This window comes from Chelonoidis abingdonii, chromosome 2 (genome assembly GCF_003597395.2).
Source record: "Chelonoidis abingdonii isolate Lonesome George chromosome 2, CheloAbing_2.0, whole genome shotgun sequence".
Classification (NCBI taxonomy): Eukaryota; Metazoa; Chordata; order Testudines; family Testudinidae; genus Chelonoidis; species Chelonoidis abingdonii.
The window spans coordinates 5,836,574-5,853,221 of record NC_133770.1 but is presented as its reverse complement, the minus strand read 5'-3'; the positions used below and the strand labels follow the sequence as shown (position 1 = coordinate 5,853,221).

The window sequence follows — 16,648 nt, the reverse complement described above, 5'->3', positions numbered from 1 at the left end:
TGATAGGAGGCCAAAGTGCACTATGGAACTGTTAGTGTGTTAGTCACAGCAAGCTAGTGCACTGTAGATTCACACTCTGGCTGGCCATGTATGCAATCACTGTGTAGACAAGCCATCAGATTGACTGAGCGTGTTTGGTCGTGGCTTGATCTCCCCATGAGAACCGAAACCCAAGATATTTTCTTGTCCCTCTGTTCCGATTCCAGGTCCTTACCTAATGAATCCTTAAGGGCATGGGTGAGCTTGCTCTGCCGGAAGGGGACGTGGTCCCTCTTACGATCAGCCAGTGCAATGATCGCTTGCTCAAGGAATGACAATGATTTGTTGATATATGTGGCTTCTTTCAGAACCTGCCCCTCAGACTGCAAGAAAGACCAAAAGGCAAAAAGTTTCCACATGCATCTTTCCGGTTTAACTGCGAAATAGAGAGTGTCCCTGACTGGGCTTACAGCTCTTATTGAAGTGGAGGATAAATGAGATGATGAGTCCAACACAGACTAACTATGAGATTCTAGATTCTGAAGGGCTTTCTACAATTTGAGAGCAAGTTCTTCAGGGCTGTGATTTGGCAACAACAAGTCTGCCAGAATATTGGCTTTCCTAGTTCTGAAAGGGGAAATCTTCCCTTTGTCACAAGGCTGCCTGGGGATTTCTTGCTCAGCACAATATACTTGTATATCACAGGGGAGCACTGAAGGTTTAAGTTGTTCCCTATTCTTCCAGAAAGGCGATTGCATCAGTCTCCATAGTATCACCAGAAGCAGAAGGATTTTTGCTTTCAGTGCAGCTGCAGAATGAAGCTGAATTACAAAGAGTTCCCAAAAAGGCGGATGGCTCAGGCTCTTGCCTCGACTGAGCAATGACATTGTCGGAAGGAATGATCGAGCAGGAGACAGTTGCATGGAGGATGACGTTTGCACATTTGGACTTGATAAAAAGGTATTACAGCTACTGAAGATAACCAAGCATCCTCTGATGCTTTCGTGGGGTTGAGCTTTGTCGTGGTTCTTCCTATCTACTGACCAGGGGGTTGATCCCTGTGTCAAGCACAGATTTTGAAAACTGTGGTAAGGGGATGCTGACACAAACTTAAGGATTAACAACTGAAGAGTACATCCAACACTAGAATCAAGCCCCTTCTCGTCCCTGACACCAGATTCCCAGAAATAAGCTAGAATAAAACTTCCGTTGGCTAAAGCAGAAATATAAATTCTGTTCACTATCAGCCTCCTTTAGAGGTAAATGTTCAATGTGGCAGAAAGGGAATTCAGTTTTGCTGTTTCCATTAACTGTAGTGGGAAAGTCCTCTGACTCCACAGGCATCACTTTAACAACTGGACCCATCTCTTCGAGAGCAAACATTTTTTCCCATCTGCTTACCCCAGTCTTCCCCAGTCTCTCTGAACCTGCCAGATCCACTAGGTTAATTTTTGAAGCAGTGTATTTGGCATCTGACAAAATTCTGGAATGAGACTGAGAAAAACATTGTATTTAACATTACACACAACTGAAGGAGAGTACACATTTAAATTCTAAAGACCCCTAGATTTCTGAGCCCCCAGGAAACCTGCCAGCGGACCTACCTCAATATAGATAGTGAATATACAATGGGACCTGGATGAATTTTTATTCAGAGTATGTTCACCTATTATTCTGTTGGTCTCACCCTGAAAATGAAGTCAAAATTGAGGACATTATTTTTATTAAAAAATAAAATAAATACTAGTAGAATAAATGTGAAAGGAAGACTATTAAAGTCACAGTTAAATAAACAATGCTTGTATCTTTAATATGTAGAGACCATAATAAAATTGGTCACTTATCCACAGCCTTCTATCTGAGGAGCTCCCAACATCTGTCTGTGGTAGGCATTTCTAGCATGGCTCTCAAAGCACATTACAAATATTCCGCTCATGAAGACAGGTAAGGGATCACTACTTATCTGTCATACTGCTTCTCTGAACATTCCATATTAACTGGATTCCCATCCTTGGGGCTCAGGTGCCTAGTGTGAAAGGGGCCAGAGCTCCCCTAACCCTCAAAAAATGTGGCCCTTTGAGGAACAGGCAGGCAAGACTTAGTGCATCTATGCCCGCTTCCATTCCTTGATAAGCATGAGGCAAAGATCTCCCCTCAATGTAACAGACACCCAAGATTACTTATAGGATAGGAAGAGACCACAAGAAAATGAATCAGTCACTGAAAATGATGCTGTGATAATCTGTGATGGCTGCAGTTCTGACAGGGAGCGTCACAGTGGAGCATGACTAGAAAGGAACTGAAGTTCTAGAGGGCACCACTAAGGCACCTGTAGTGGGTCTCAAAAGGCAGCTGGCCTACCTGTGTCTCAAAGCCTTTGAGAACTAGAGGAGTTCCACCCTGCCTCATGGTAAGGAGTCAACACCCCAAAACAGGAACCCAGTCAAGCTGGTGTCTTTAGAGAAATGTTCTTATCTCTCAAGTATCAGAGGGGTAGCCATGTTAGTCTGGATCTGTAAAAAGCGATGAAGAGTCCTGTGGCACCTTATAGACTAATGGAAGTATTGGAGCATAAGCTTTCGTGGGTGAATACCCACTTCGTCAGACGCAGCATATGACAAAGTGAGTATTCACCCACGAAAGCTCATGCTCCAATATTTCCATTAGTCTACAAGGTGCCACAGACTCTTTGTCATTCTTATCCCTGTTTTACAGATGAGGAAATGGAAGCACAGAGATCAAAGGACAAATTTTTCAAAACTCAGCTTCCCTTCTTGCAGCCACAATTTGCAGATACAAATTACTGTGGTGCTGTTTAGATCATTTTGATGTCTATGTGCCTAGTTATTTCCAAAACTGCTCTGGCATTTCTCCTGACTCTCAGGTCTTGTTCAGTGGTTTGAACATTGGCCTGCTAAACCCAGTGTTATGAGCTCAATTCTTGAGGGGGTCACTTAGGGATCTGGGGCAAAAATCTGTCTGGTGATTGGTCCTGCTTTAAGCAGGGGGTTGGACTAGATACCTCCTGAGGTCCCTTCCAACCCTGATATTCTATGATATGTCTCCCATTCTAGAAATCAAGAATGATTGTTATTAGTTACCCTGCCTGAGCTTTTTCAGAACACCTGAACATAGGCTCAGCAATTAGAAAGCAAAAAATGGAAGGGTTTAAAAGGGCTTGTCAGTTATTGGTGAAACATGCTTTCTAGATAGGGAGCTAACTATTCAACTTCCTCTCGTCCAAGCTAAGGCACCTATGTGAGAAATTGGTGCAGATGTATGTAAGACTCCTAGTTTCACCTGCCCAGATGTCTGAGTGTCCCCTCTGTATGACTGACTAGATGTAGGCATGCCATGACTGCCCCATCTGTCTGCAGAAAGTGTCAATGGTAGGTGTCTTTGCTTGGTATGGGAGAATGTTGACCCACCCAGGACAGCTGGCAAGCAGTTTTTCAAAAAGGAAAGACAACACAGTTCAGACAATGGTTCTGCTAACTAGGACACCTTACAGACTATCCTTTGCACTCTGTTTAAGCTGCTCATTGACTTCCTAAATGTGATTACCAGCGCACTGGAAACAAGCCAGCTTGCACTCCCAATACTGGCCTGCTCCAGGGCTAGAGAGGTCCCCAGCATAATTTAGACAACTCTGGGCCCTGTCTGTTACAGCAGCTTCCCTGACCTGTTCTCTGGGCCCTAATGCCGCCTGGAATCTCCACACCACTGTGTGATGCAGCCCCATCCCAGACACACCCCTTCAACCTCCAGCCTCACCCCTGCGCTACCCATATACCAGGACTTGCAAGGGGGTTCTCGGACAGCAGTCATATGCTGTTTTCCACGGTATCTGCACCAGGGGAACCCATGACTTCCCATCTTCTGCTTTAACCCTAGACACCTTTTCTTTCCTCAGCTAAATCAGCAAAAATAAACATAAAAAATAAGGATGAGAAATAATAGCGAGTCATTGTTTAACTTGCCTCAAACAGGAGATTTAAAGCATCTTCCTCGTGGCTGGCTGGATGCATAGATAAGCCCTTCACAAAGACACCCTGTGGGTACTCCACTACAGCCATGTGGGTGTCACCGGACATGTCATGAGGCATAGTGGACAGAAGGTCAAAGAGAGTCTCGTTGTAGATTTCCAGGTAGGACATTCGGACAGTGATGGACTGATCGATGCGTTCTTCAACTGCCCTGAACACCTGCACAGATCATATGCTTGTCAATGACAGTCTGAGTTCACAAACAAGGTTCCTATCAATTTGTGGCTTTTCAGGATGTGACTCACTATGAAGCCGTCAGTCAGTATATAGCACACTCTCAGCAGGACTGTGGCGGCTCTAATAAGATTTTCAAAATTATTCTGGTTTTGAAAATATTATACCTTTAAAGGGACACTGTCAAGGGTAGGAAGCCTAAAACAAGAGTTGTCTGTGATTTCTCTAAACAATAAAGAACATTCCATTTGCTGGCTGAATTGCTTTTTTCTAATTGCATGAACAGCACTTACACTAACACCAAGGATTATAACTAGTAAGAAATTATTCAGGCGGGAGTTAAGGACAATATAACAATGAGCTAATGAGATCAGCTCTTGGATGCAGGAATTAGTTCTTTTTTATGCTTGGAAAACACCTAACAGAGTAGCTACTGGAAACAAACAATAAAACGTTCTGTTGCAGAACACCTTCCAGCTTTGGTTTGTGCAGGTTATGTCAGCCCTACACTCTGCTTTTCAGCTGTGCTTCTGTAGGCAGGCACACAAGAATCTTCACCCAATAGCGTGCCCTTTTGAGAGGTTAAGGAAGTTGCACGTCATGACATCATGTTTATGTTGCAACAGGATGACTAGTCCGCATGTCGCAATGCAACGTCATCCCACTGCACTGAAATGTCACCTCTCTCATGGCACAAGGTCACAGTGTTACAATGAAAAATCACGATGGAACATCACGGTGCAACATAATGATGTTTTATTGTCCCACAACTTCTTTAAGGATCATATAACACCCATCTCCTGTTAAAATGATTGGTGGTGACCTTGAAGCCCAGGTTTGGGGCGGTCAACAAATTTCTCAGGACTGGGAGGACAACAGATGATAAGATAGATGTACTAGTTTCTCCTTCTTCCCCTCCTTTCTAATTCAAATCTTCAGTACCTGCTGTATAGCTCGGGGTATGATTCCTCTGTGCTTGTAGTTTTCAGTTGCTCCTGTCATGGTGTATGTTTTACCAGCTCCTGTTTGCCCATAGCACATTATAGTGCCTAGAAAAGTTTTAAAGCAAAATAATAAATGCAGTAGAACTCATTTAATTTCTCCAATGTAACATCAAAGGGATCTTATCCTCAGATGGGTATTTCTTAAAATAACACAAATATCAATTAAAAGATTACCATTATAGCCATCCAGAGCTTGGGATACCAAGTCCCTAGCTACTGCATCATAAACCGAATCCTGTGAGGCATTGTGAAGAACACCATCCAGTTTAAAGGACCAATCAGTCTGCTTGTTATTGATGACTCCTTTCTTAACATCTCTCCTGATGTAAATATCTATGCTCTAAAAAGACAGAGATGAAGAATGCCAATATGCTACAAGAGATATTGGGCCAAATTCATCCCTGGTGTAACTGCAGCAGGGTTACTCCTCATTTCTGCTACCATAACTTAAATCAGAGTCTAGATCCATTATGCTCCTGATGTCTCTTGTTCCTTTACCTTGTTGTCTGGCCCATACTTGATCATGTCTTGAGGAAAATTAGCTGTTGGCTTGACTCGCACAAATGCATGTACTTTCCTTTCTTTTGCACTCATTGTAACTAAAAGAAGGGGGAAAAGGGAAAAATCAGGTTTACAAGAAAACACTGTGTTCTCTAAAATACAGTTTAAAGGCTGTCATCAGCAAAAGGTTGGCTGCAGTGTCATCAATTTTTAAAATAAACTGTTTGCAAATGTTAAGCTGGAGTTTCTAACCATGGTTTATTAAGAGGAACTATAGGCACATATCTAGCCCAAGCAGAGAAATTTTTAAAGTGAACATGTAAAAATAGAACATGCAAAAACCTTCTTAGTCATTACAATTTCTTCTTGTGCATCGGAGTCCTAGCTATTTACTGACATAAACAAGCTTCTCTTCCTGCTAGTCTTGCAGAACAAACCAGCTACAGGAGAATGAGATGGATTCTATTCGGTCTCATGCATCATCAATGCAACTCTCAGCTAACAGCCGGATTCTGCTCTCCGATACAAATCTGGTAGAAAACCATTGACACTGATGCAGTTAGGCCATCTTTACAATGGCGTACCTGAGTGCAGAATTTGGCCCTAGATTCTATCAGCAAACTTTTGATCACTGGTGAATTGAGAGGCAGGGAGAGCCCAGCTTGATTTTCAGATCCCAGGGTGAATAAGTGATGCTGACACGTGGAAAAATAATCTTTTCGCCTGTAAACAGAACACTGGAAGTCACCGAGACAGTATAAATGCAAAGACCCAGCCATGTAATTCTTACAGTAACAGGAGGATGTGTTGAAGGTGCAGTGCTACAGCAGCAACAATTTAGCCACAAAGTTTTAATGAAAATGTTTTACATCAGACATAGGATTTTCTGATCCATGGACAATTCATTATTAATTATTATTATTTCACTATGACACCCAGATTCTCTGATTAAGATTATGGCTATTTTGTGCTAAGCGCTATACAGACAGAGAGAGGAATGTGGTCCTTCCCCAAAGAGCCTGCAATCTGAGAGTTGCCTTAACTTGTGCAACTAGTATGGGCACTGTGGGCCTTGAGCAAAAGGGAATAATTCAGAATAATTAGGAATGCTCTGGCCACACCTCCTCCTGCCTGGACCTACCTATTCATGGACCACTCCAGAACACCCCCTTTGTAGGGGCTCTGCACCTCCCAAGGGCATGGATTGCATAAAGTGGCCATTACACAGGGTGAATACCCCTGGGGTGTTGTATGTTAGCATATCAGCTTTCTAGGGTGATCTTTTGTTTATTGTTCACCTACGATCAAATGACCTGAAATAGGGTTACAACATTACTGACCATGTAGAACAAGGCTCTGCATTCCTTACACTGCTTTAGGTGGTTTATTATCCATCTGATTCATTTTTTAAATGAATAATAAAATATAGACATTTCTGTGTCTCATGATCAAAGAAAAGCACCTTTCATGTGAGGCTCTCAAAGCACTTTACAAACAATCTGAATGGCTCAAGAAACACAACCCAGGGCATGGATATGTATTCATTTCATATGAGGGGGATTTCTCTTTAATTGTACCTAATGATTCCCTTGTCATTTTCCTTGGCTCTTTGGTTTCGCATATTCTGCACCCTGGTTCTCTCTCCCTAGAGTTCAGTAATGGTTGGATGCAAATGCTTTTGGTGTGCATTCCTAAAATAGAGGAAATCTGGAAGGTCAAATTCTAGTTTCAATTAACCCTCTCTTAATGCACCAAATGACAATATTCTTTTCATTCAGATTCCTCCTTAAAACTAAATGAGGCCCAAACCTGGCACCCTGAACCCAAATCCAATAGGATTTTCTGGAATGGGGATCGGATCCAAATGCACCGCTACAACTGTGGTTCCAAACTGGATCCCAGAAAGAATGGCAGATGTGTTCTCTGACTCTGGTTTAAACATGGCAGAAATATCATGAAAAACGTTATTTTTGTCAAATTTTAGCCCAAGACATTGAAAATCTCACACGAACAGCTGATATTCAAGAATTTAAAATGACCCAATCCAAACCCAGTTCAGTTTAGATCCCGAACTCCTAGCATAATCCGGATCCAAACACCTCAAGATTTCCTTCTTTATCAACACTCCAGCAAAGAGGATTATGGCATTGACACGTGACCATTGTCTGGTGGTATGTCAGGCACTGTGTCTAATTCATACTGTTAATCGAATTTAGGATACAATCTTGTGAGCCTGAGATGCACAAAACTCCCACAGGACTCACTGACAGTTTCACTAACTAAGGATTTGCAGGATTAGACCTTTAGATTGGAAAATTCTCACCATCTCATCAGACTCATAGTACTCACCAACTAATACAGATAATGGCCTGTGGGGAAACCTGGAGAAGATGAAACAGATACACATGAATATGCAGTTTCTATGTTATTACTTTAAAATGTATTTAGTGCTAGTGAACGACTGATGGTCCTGGAGAATGAAGTTCTTTCTTTATACAAAGAACAGGTACAGTGCAGGTAGTGCAGGGGTTCTTAAACTGGGGGTCGGACCCCTCAAGGGGTCACAAGGTTACTACATGGGGCTTGTGAGCTGTCTGCCTCAAACCCAAACCCCACTTTGCCCTCAGCATTTATAATGGTGTTAAATCAGGGGTTGGCAACCTTTCAGAAGAGGTCTGCCGAGTCTTCATTTATTCACTCTAATTTAAGATTTCACGTGCCAGTAATACATTTTAATGTTTTTAGAAGGTCTCTTTCTATAAGTCTATAATATATAACTAAACTATTGTTGTATGTAAAGTAAATAAGTTTTTAAAAATGTTTAACAAGCTTCATTTAAAATTATATTAAAATGCAGAGCCCTCTGGACCATTGGCCAGGACCTGGGCAGTTTGAGTGCCACTGAAAATCAGCTTGCGTGCCGCCTTCAGCATGCGTGCCATAGGTTGCCTACCCCTGTGTTAAATATATAAAAAAGTGATTTAATTTATAAGGGGGGGGGTCACACTCAGAGGCTTGCTAGGTGAAAGGGGTCACCAGTACAAAAGTTTGAGAACCGCTGAGGTAGTGATACTATAATCTTTCACAGTACCACAGCAATAGGTTCCTATCTTGACAAAAAGATTGTGAGGATAGGTGCAGTATTCTTTAAAGCTGTAGCAAGAAGCCAGGCAGGAAGAGGAAGCTGGAGAAGGTTCTAAACAGAAGCTCTAAGGTGAAGCACAGAGAGGGAGAGAATAGCCTTTGGGCTAATGAATTTTTTCTTATTGTAATAAAATTCCTTGTTCAGTGTTAGAAGAAAGTGACTCCTGTGACTCTTTACCATTGACAGAAGGTTCACAGCTACCGATAAGAAAGGGAGTTCAGACTCCACAGCCCATTCAGTCCTTGGCCTTTCTGCTGTGATTGCAACAAGGATGCCAATTAGTGTCAGTTGTGATGGTTGTTTTTGTCACATGGGCACCTATCCACTGATTGAGATCCAACAAAGTCATTCCATACAGGCCACCAAATAGCCTTTCAACTTTGCCAGCAATCACTCAGACAGGCTTTTAACCAGTGGCCTAGAAGTGCAAGGCTCCATAGTCCATTACCAATCTCCCAAGCCATGCAGTCAACCAGATTTTTTAAATGCCTGGGACGTGCATTTACAGAGCCAACGGTGACACAGGGCTATGGGATTAGAGATGGCATGAGGATCATTAGGATGTGGGTACAGAAATGAAGGTGATGCAGGGGTGAGAACATGGGATGCAGGAGCCACGGCAATGTGAGATCAGGGACATCTGGGACATTGGGGATGGAGGCAGAGATAATACAGGGATGAGGATGGTGGTGACATGGGAGCAATGGCAATAAGAGACAGGAGATGGCTGGGACATGGGGAAGAGGATGGTGTGATCCAGCTAGCGAGGGTGGAGGAGGTGAAGACGAGGGGTGGGTTGGGATGTGTGGATGGTGGTGGTCATGCCAGACAATGCGATGCACAGACAGTGGCAGCACAGGGATGGCTGGAGTGAGGGGAAAAACAGTGGCGATACAGGGATGGGTGGGAAGCGGGGATGGTGGTGGTGATAGGGAGATGGTTGGGATGTGGAGACGAAGATGGGGACAGTGGGAAAGTGGAGGCAGTAATTGTGATGGCTGAGAGATGGGGGTGGCTGGGGGGGGGACGGGATTTGCTGGGAGATGGGGACTGTCACAGAGAGATGGGGATGTCTGAGAGAGGGGGATGGGGACAGGGATGGCAGGGGAGGAGATGGGGGCAGTGACAGAAATGGGGATGAGAACAGGGATGGGGAGGCTGGGAGGCGGGAAGGGGCCCGGGGAAGGAGCACGGAGGCGCCGGGAGGCGGGAAGGGGCCGGGGACGGAGGCGGGGGACGGAGGCGCCGGGAGGCGGGAAGGGGCCGGGGACGGAGGCGGGGGACCGGGGCGCTGGGAGGTGGGAAGGGGCCGGGGACGGAGGCGGAGGTGCTGGGAGTGGGGATGGGGAGAGGGGAAGGGCCCGGGGGCCCGGTACTGACCGGGAGCGGCCGCTCTTGCCGTCGCCACCGCCACCGCCACCGCCGCCGCCGTCTGCTCCTGTCGCTGCAGGTCCCCCAGCGCCGCAGGCACCGGGGCGAAGCTGAGGCAGGTGGGTGTACAGGCCGTTACCATGACTACCACCACTTCCTGCCGCGTCCGGAAGTGCTCCGAGGGAACGCGGAAGCGAGGGGAGTCCGTTTCCGGCGGGGGCCCGAGGGCTCTGGTTGGTTACGGCGGCCGGGAGGGGCCAGCGTGGAGCTGGGCCGGACGGAGGCGTCTCTCTGCTCCCGCGTTGCCCTCCCTGCGGCGAGCGCGGCGGCCGGGGCCCGGGGAAGATGCTGGAGGCGGCGGCCGAGCCGGAGCTGGACCCCGAGGACCTGGTGCATTTCTCGGTGGGGGACCTGCCCAGCCGGGGCTACGGGGTGATGGGCGAGATCCGGAGGCAGGGCAAGCTCTGCGACGTGACCCTCAAGGTACCGGGGGCGGCGGCCGGGCCGGGGGGGGCATGGGATGGGGAGCCCCGAGCTGGGGGGGTGACATGGGATGGGGAGCCCCGGGCTGGGGGGGTTGGATAGCCGACAGGGGAGTTCACACTCACCATCTAGCCCCTGCCTCTGTCTGCACCACCAGTGCTGTCTTCTGTGGGGCCCTTCTCCCTGACCTTATGCAGCATCTTGGGGGTTTGACCTCCTCTCCTCCCGCCAGCGTTGGGCTCTGCCCCTTGGTGCAGAGCCAGGGGACCCATCCGCCCTGGTTGGTTTCTGTGCCATGGTGAGTGAAGTTTGGGGAGACTTTGGAGTTGGGGCTGTGCCCTCCACGCACCCCCTGGACCTCTCCTGGCTTGGTGGAGCTCATCTGTCTTGGATGACTGAGACTGGCGCGCAGCCCAGCACCAGTGTGCAGCTTGGGTGAAGGTGTATGATACCTGTAGGCGCTGGTCTTTCCAATCCCATGTGCCTTCGTCCCCACAGGAGGCAGAAGTAGCAGCTCTGTATAAATAGTTGCCCAGGCTAGTGACTGTATCACATACAAAAGGGAGCTGAAATCCAACCCCGCCACAGTTTGCTAATCTCCATTCACGTCATATGCCTTTGAGTGGAAAGGGGCATCCAATGAGTCATCTAGCCGAGCTCTCCTCACCCTAAGTATTTGTTGAGATGACTTGCCCCTAGTCATCCTTGCATGCCAGGAGTGGCCCCATAAATAGTTTTGTGTTCTCCATTGAGGTGCCATAGGAAATATTTGTTAATTTGAGATGTTCCCAGTGCTATCAGTCTTGCATTTCTCTCTAATGCGAGCACTGTTGTGAAGTAGGAAACTTAATTAAAATGGTCATGCTACAAATTAACGTTGTTCAGGGAGCTTATGTTTTTGCTGCTTGGAGATATTATTTATTGTGTTATAGTAGCTTCTAGGTCCCACAGTCAGGGATCTGTACACACACAAAATGTAGAGGTGGTTATAATAGAGAGACCGGTTTAAACCTGTAAATCAGAGTAATGGGTTGGCATAGGATTTACCCTTTAATGCTACAGGTATGTGAGCCATAGAGAGATTAGGTAGTGGAAGACCAATACTGTTGTTTGTAGGCTGCTAATTCAGATGTAGCCCAGGATGGTGATAGCAAAAAATTGTTACAATTCTTTTAGTGGCCTAAGCAAAATGAGTTTGGTTTCAGCCCAGTGTCTGGTGGATGTGTCCACATCACAAAAATCTACAGCTGCAATTGGCACCCTTTTTGATGGTCTCAGTCAAGAGTCCAAGCACTGACTGAATCATGGACATTGTACTCCCTTCTAATTCCCACAAGGTGGTCACTCTACATCAGTATCTGAGTGTGGCCCATAGCAGATTCTTCAGAGAAAAATGCTAGAATCCCTGCAAAGGTTAATAACAGAATAGGAGTTTTTAGATGTATACAGTGCTGCTGTTGCCATGCCCAAGGCATGTGACAAGTCCAGTGAGTACAACGTTGTACTATTGAATGAAACACTAAAACGTTCCCCAGTCTGCACAGGTTGAGACTCTTCACCCATTTCCCTCTGCCTTAGAAAAAGATTACATAAATAAATAGACTTTGCATTCTTTACACTGAGTAGTGCGGGTTGGGTACATCTAAATGAAAAATTCACAAGAATATTTGGTTAAGCAGTGTTCGCCAGTGCATTGTCTGTGTGGTGGCCATGAGCAAAGTTGTGCCATCTAAGATAAAATGTTTGGGATAGGCTTGCTAGCCGTAATCAGAGAATCCCCTCCACAACTTAGATGATCATGCTTGGAAGTTTCTTAGAGAGTGTTGATCGCTATCAGTATAGTGTTGTGTGTCCCAGCATGTGTGGATGTCTGATGGAGATGGGGAGCCTCTCGCCCCTGAGATGTTAGTAGCATCTAAAGTAGTTGCTACTTGATGTGTCTTTAACCTATTTGAAACTAGTCCAATTCCGCATTCCTTTGTGTCTAGACACTATAGCATTACATCTGCCTAAGCTAGATCACAGATTCCACTATCACGGTTGGGACCCTTGGTGGTCTTTGTGGCAGAGACTTGAGCGGTCCTCCCAAGCTCACTTTTGATACATATTTCAGGGGGAGGAGATGAGGTTTGAAGTGCCAATACTCGTGAAATAGCTTTTGTGTCGATAAAGGACTTTGGACGTCTAAGACTATTTCGTTAACACTATGTTCTCTTCAAGAGTGTGTCTCAATGTAATTAATCATGATAGTGAACTATCCTACTTCTCTGCCACTTCCTCTGGCTGCCAACTCACTTTTCAGCACTGACCTGCACGTCCCTTAGCAGCTGAGTTGACATTCTCATTCTCTTCAAACCAAATCTTTCTTCCTGATCATTCAATGCAAGATGCCTTTTCCAGCTTTGTTCATTATGCAGTACTGGGTGTTATGGAAGAAAATTTTATCAACTTTGAGTGTATTTTTCAAATAGAGGTAGCAGCCACTTCAATACATAGCTGACTTACGAAATGTACTTGTTCACTGATCTTGTACAGAACACTTTTTTAACATGTATTGATGAAACTTTAAATTCAGTGAAATGTGTTGACCACACAAGGGGCCTGCAAAATAGCATGTCTAGCAGAGATGATGTCAAGCATCAAACTGTGGAAGAAACAACATGGGGAGGCTTTAGTCACTGGGTTCCCTTCGGTGGTGGGTGTTAGTACACGTTTCACCATTTTAACAATTGTTGCTTACTATGATTTGCTGACTTCAGATGTAATGGAGACAGCACCTAAAAGGTACTATCTGCACAATAAAAACATTGTGTTGCAGACCGATTTCCAAAACTGGCCCTGGTGTGGTTAAAGCACTGTTCCATCCTGCAAGGGAAGCAGGAATAAATAATGTGGGCCATAGTACAGATCAGTTGAATAATGGTCTCTTCTCCGATGTTGATCAGTGCTTTAACTGTGTTGGAGGACAATGGCTGTAAATGGGATTCCCCTAGCATATGGTAGTGGTTGCTGGGTGGACAGGACCTAAATGGTTCAGTAGTATTAGCTCTACCTAACTTTCTGCTTCCTGTAAGTAGAGATAGAAGGGATAAAATCAGTGACAAAAATGAGCGTTAAGGCCATAACTGAAAGAGGAGCTAATTTAATATGATGTAAGTGTTCTGGGTTTACTATTCTCTTTATTATTTGGATTACAATGAATTAGCCTTGGAGTGTCTTAACTCCTGTGTTAAAGGCTGAATTCAATATGTAACAGTAGTCTGTGGGCCTGAGGTACGAATCTAGGACAAAACCTTACTCTGGATCGATAGACATCAGTAGGAAGTTTGTACATTGTTATTAAAGTTCCTGTGTCTCACTTGGCTCATTAATTGGGCTAATCTTTGGGACCACTTCTGTTTTTTGCTCCTCTTCTTTTCTGACTACTTAGCTGACTGTGTCGTTCAAAGTCAACACCTCAATAAGATGAATAGGTCAGGGGACATGAGGAGTTCTCAGCTTTCAGACATCCTCTTGTCTGCTTGCATACTCAGGCCTGGTCTGCACTTCAGAGTTAGGTTGATGTAAGCTGCCTTGCATCTATGGAAGTGTCAACCTTAAATTTGGTTTCTGGTGACGTAATGGCCCCGCTACGCCAACTTCATAACTCAACCTCCACGAGTGGCATAGAGTCAAGGTCAATGTGGTTAGGTCGACATGGTCTCAGTGTAGGCACTGCGTTGCTTACGTCGACTGTTACTGACTTTCAGGAGCTGTCCCATGCTGACAGCACAATCGATACAGGCATTCCTGGTGAGGACGTACACCTCCAACACAAGGAGCAAAATGTAGACACGTACAAGCTGTGTAATTACTGCAGTGGCTGAATGCTGACATAAGTTAGGTCAGCTTAATTTTGTAGTGTAGACATGGCCTCAGGCCGACAACACTACATCAGTTTACAGTTGGCTCATGTTTGAAAAAATAACTTCACAACCACTGTGTCTAGAAACTTTAATTTTAAAATGAAAGAATCTGAATGTGTCATTAAAGCCACATAAATGGGCCAGGTATTTGACACCTCTACTTATCTATTGGAAAAGTGCACAATTAACAAACAGCAATATTCAAATGATCGTTGCCAAAAGAAACCTGTAAGATAACTTTAACGTTGTACCAACATTTCTCTTCCAACTTATTTCTCATCTGAGAATCACTGCCGCTGCAATTCAGATTGCTCAATAGACCATGGTGCTGTTTCAGCAGCAGCTGGCAGCTTGGTTTAGCTGTGATTAGACAAAGAAGTGCTGATTTGACTGGATCTGTCAAGTCTCTGATTATTCTAAACTGGGTTTGGGGAAGTCTGTCGCTGCTCCTCATGATCATCTCTGTGAACACAAGGTTTCTGGGGTAGAAGTTAAGCTGTGTGTCTGGTAGAAGAGCATCCTGCTTGGGTACAAGGTGCCCATTGAGGGCTCATGCTCTTGCATTTCTGCGCCAACATAAAGGGTTTGTCTAGGTTGCTAAGATCAGGGGCTTGTAACACCATTCCTTAGTCCAGTCTTTCTCAAACTGTTCCAGATTGTGGATCCCACCTTAAGCTAGGCACCTCTCCTCCCAGCCCCTGTTCCATTACAGTAACTCCTTGCTTAACGTTGTAGTCATATTCTTGAAAAATGTGACTTTAAGCGAAACGATGGTAATCAAATCTAATTTCCCTAGAAGTATTAATGCAGGGCTTCTCGAACTGGGGGTTGGGACCCCTCATGGGGTCGTGAGGTTATTGCATTGAGGGTCACGAGCTGTCAACCTCCATCCCACTTTGCCTCCAGCATTTATAATGGTGTTAAATATATTTTAAAAGTATTTTTAATTTATAAGGGGGGGGTCACACTTAGAGGCTTGCTATGTGAAAGGGGTCACAAGTATAAAAATTTGAGAGCCACTGAATTAATGTAAATAGGGGAGTTAGGTTCCAGGGATGTTTTTTTCTCTGCCTGCGAATACAGTACTTTGTCCACTACTTGCGGGATTCTCTGGAAGAGCAGCCCATCAGATCTAGCAGGTGATGGCTTGGAACCAGGGTGGGCTGGCCCTCCTATCAGCCCCTCTATCAGCTCCCCGCCACCCATCCCCCAGTGTCTCCCACCCCACAGAGGGCCCCGCGGATCAGTGCCTCCCCCGCACCTCCCAAGTGCGGCAAAACAGCTGATTGCTGCGAGCAGGAGGTGCACAGGGAGGGGATGGGGGAGAGTCTGTGTGCCGCATCCTCACTCCTCTCCCCAGCTGCGTTCGGGATGGGGGAGGTTCTGATCCATGGGCCTCGGAGGCAGGAGGCGCTGGGGGGCGGGGCGGACGGGAGCTAATGGGGGCTTGCAGCCCACCCTAGTTCCAAGTCCCCACCCGCAAAATGACATTATAAGTGAACGTTGCACAACTTACATGAGTATGTTCCCTAATAGATCAGCAACATAACGAAACATTGGTAAGTGAGGCGTTCCTGTGCTTCCCTGGGGCAACTAAGTTACTTGGTTCCATGAAGAAAAATTTTAGCATGTCTTTAAGGAAACAAAGGAAATTCAACTGCAGCGTGGCTTCTTGGATGTATTCCCTGTTCTGTCACTGTGCTGTTAACTTCCCTTTCCCATATATGGGGATTTATGTGTAACAGAACCAAATCTTACCTGCTTCTCTGCATCTCCCACTGCTCTAATCTCTTCAGGTTGCTTTGTTCTTTGTTTCTGTTTTCGTCTGTAGCCTTGTCTGTTAGAAATCTTGCACCACTGTAACTATTCTAGATCAATTTTAATTACACTGGGGCAAGTTTCCTAACAGATAAGATATGTCCTAGGTTTCCAATATTAGTACTGTCGGTGAAGTAGATCAGTTGACTTTACACCAGAGAATCACCAAATGCGAAGAGGGGCTCTTTTTTTCTGAGTTCAGGGTTTCTAGAGGCTTTTTTG

General features: G+C 45.4%; 2 protein-coding genes across 9 annotated transcripts in view; one reads left to right on the top strand and one right to left on the bottom strand.

Moving 5' to 3' along the window:
• KIF9 (kinesin family member 9) overlaps positions 1-10,366 on the bottom strand; it is a 37,409-nt gene extending 27,043 nt beyond the window's left edge. For 5 of the 7 annotated variants that reach the window (XM_075062145.1, XM_032770636.2, XM_075062146.1 and 2 more), the window contains exons 1-8: positions 10,230-10,366; positions 5,702-5,802; positions 5,378-5,543; positions 5,142-5,248; positions 3,960-4,184; positions 1,584-1,667; positions 1,381-1,473; positions 215-362 (exon numbers count right to left, since the gene is read on the bottom strand). In XM_075062145.1, the coding sequence (XP_074918246.1) occupies positions 215-362; positions 1,381-1,473; positions 1,584-1,667; positions 3,960-4,184; positions 5,142-5,248; positions 5,378-5,543; positions 5,702-5,802; positions 10,230-10,362 (1,057 nt within the window). In that variant the 5' untranslated portion in view covers positions 10,363-10,366. Of the gene's footprint in view, positions 1-214; positions 363-1,380; positions 1,474-1,583; positions 1,668-3,959; positions 4,185-5,141; positions 5,249-5,377; positions 5,544-5,701; positions 5,803-6,288; positions 6,405-10,229 lie in introns of those variants that run through there. The other 2 variants (XM_032770639.2, XM_075062147.1) reach the window with 2 other exon arrangements.
• A 66-nt stretch (positions 10,367-10,432) lies between these two features.
• The window catches only part of KLHL18 (kelch like family member 18), a 42,082-nt gene continuing 35,866 nt past the window's right edge, over positions 10,433-16,648 (top strand). For both annotated transcript variants that reach the window (XM_032770650.2, XM_032770649.2), the window contains exon 1: positions 10,433-10,703. In XM_032770650.2, the coding sequence (XP_032626541.1) occupies positions 10,566-10,703 (138 nt within the window). In that variant the 5' untranslated portion in view covers positions 10,433-10,565. The remainder of the gene's footprint in view (positions 10,704-16,648) is intronic.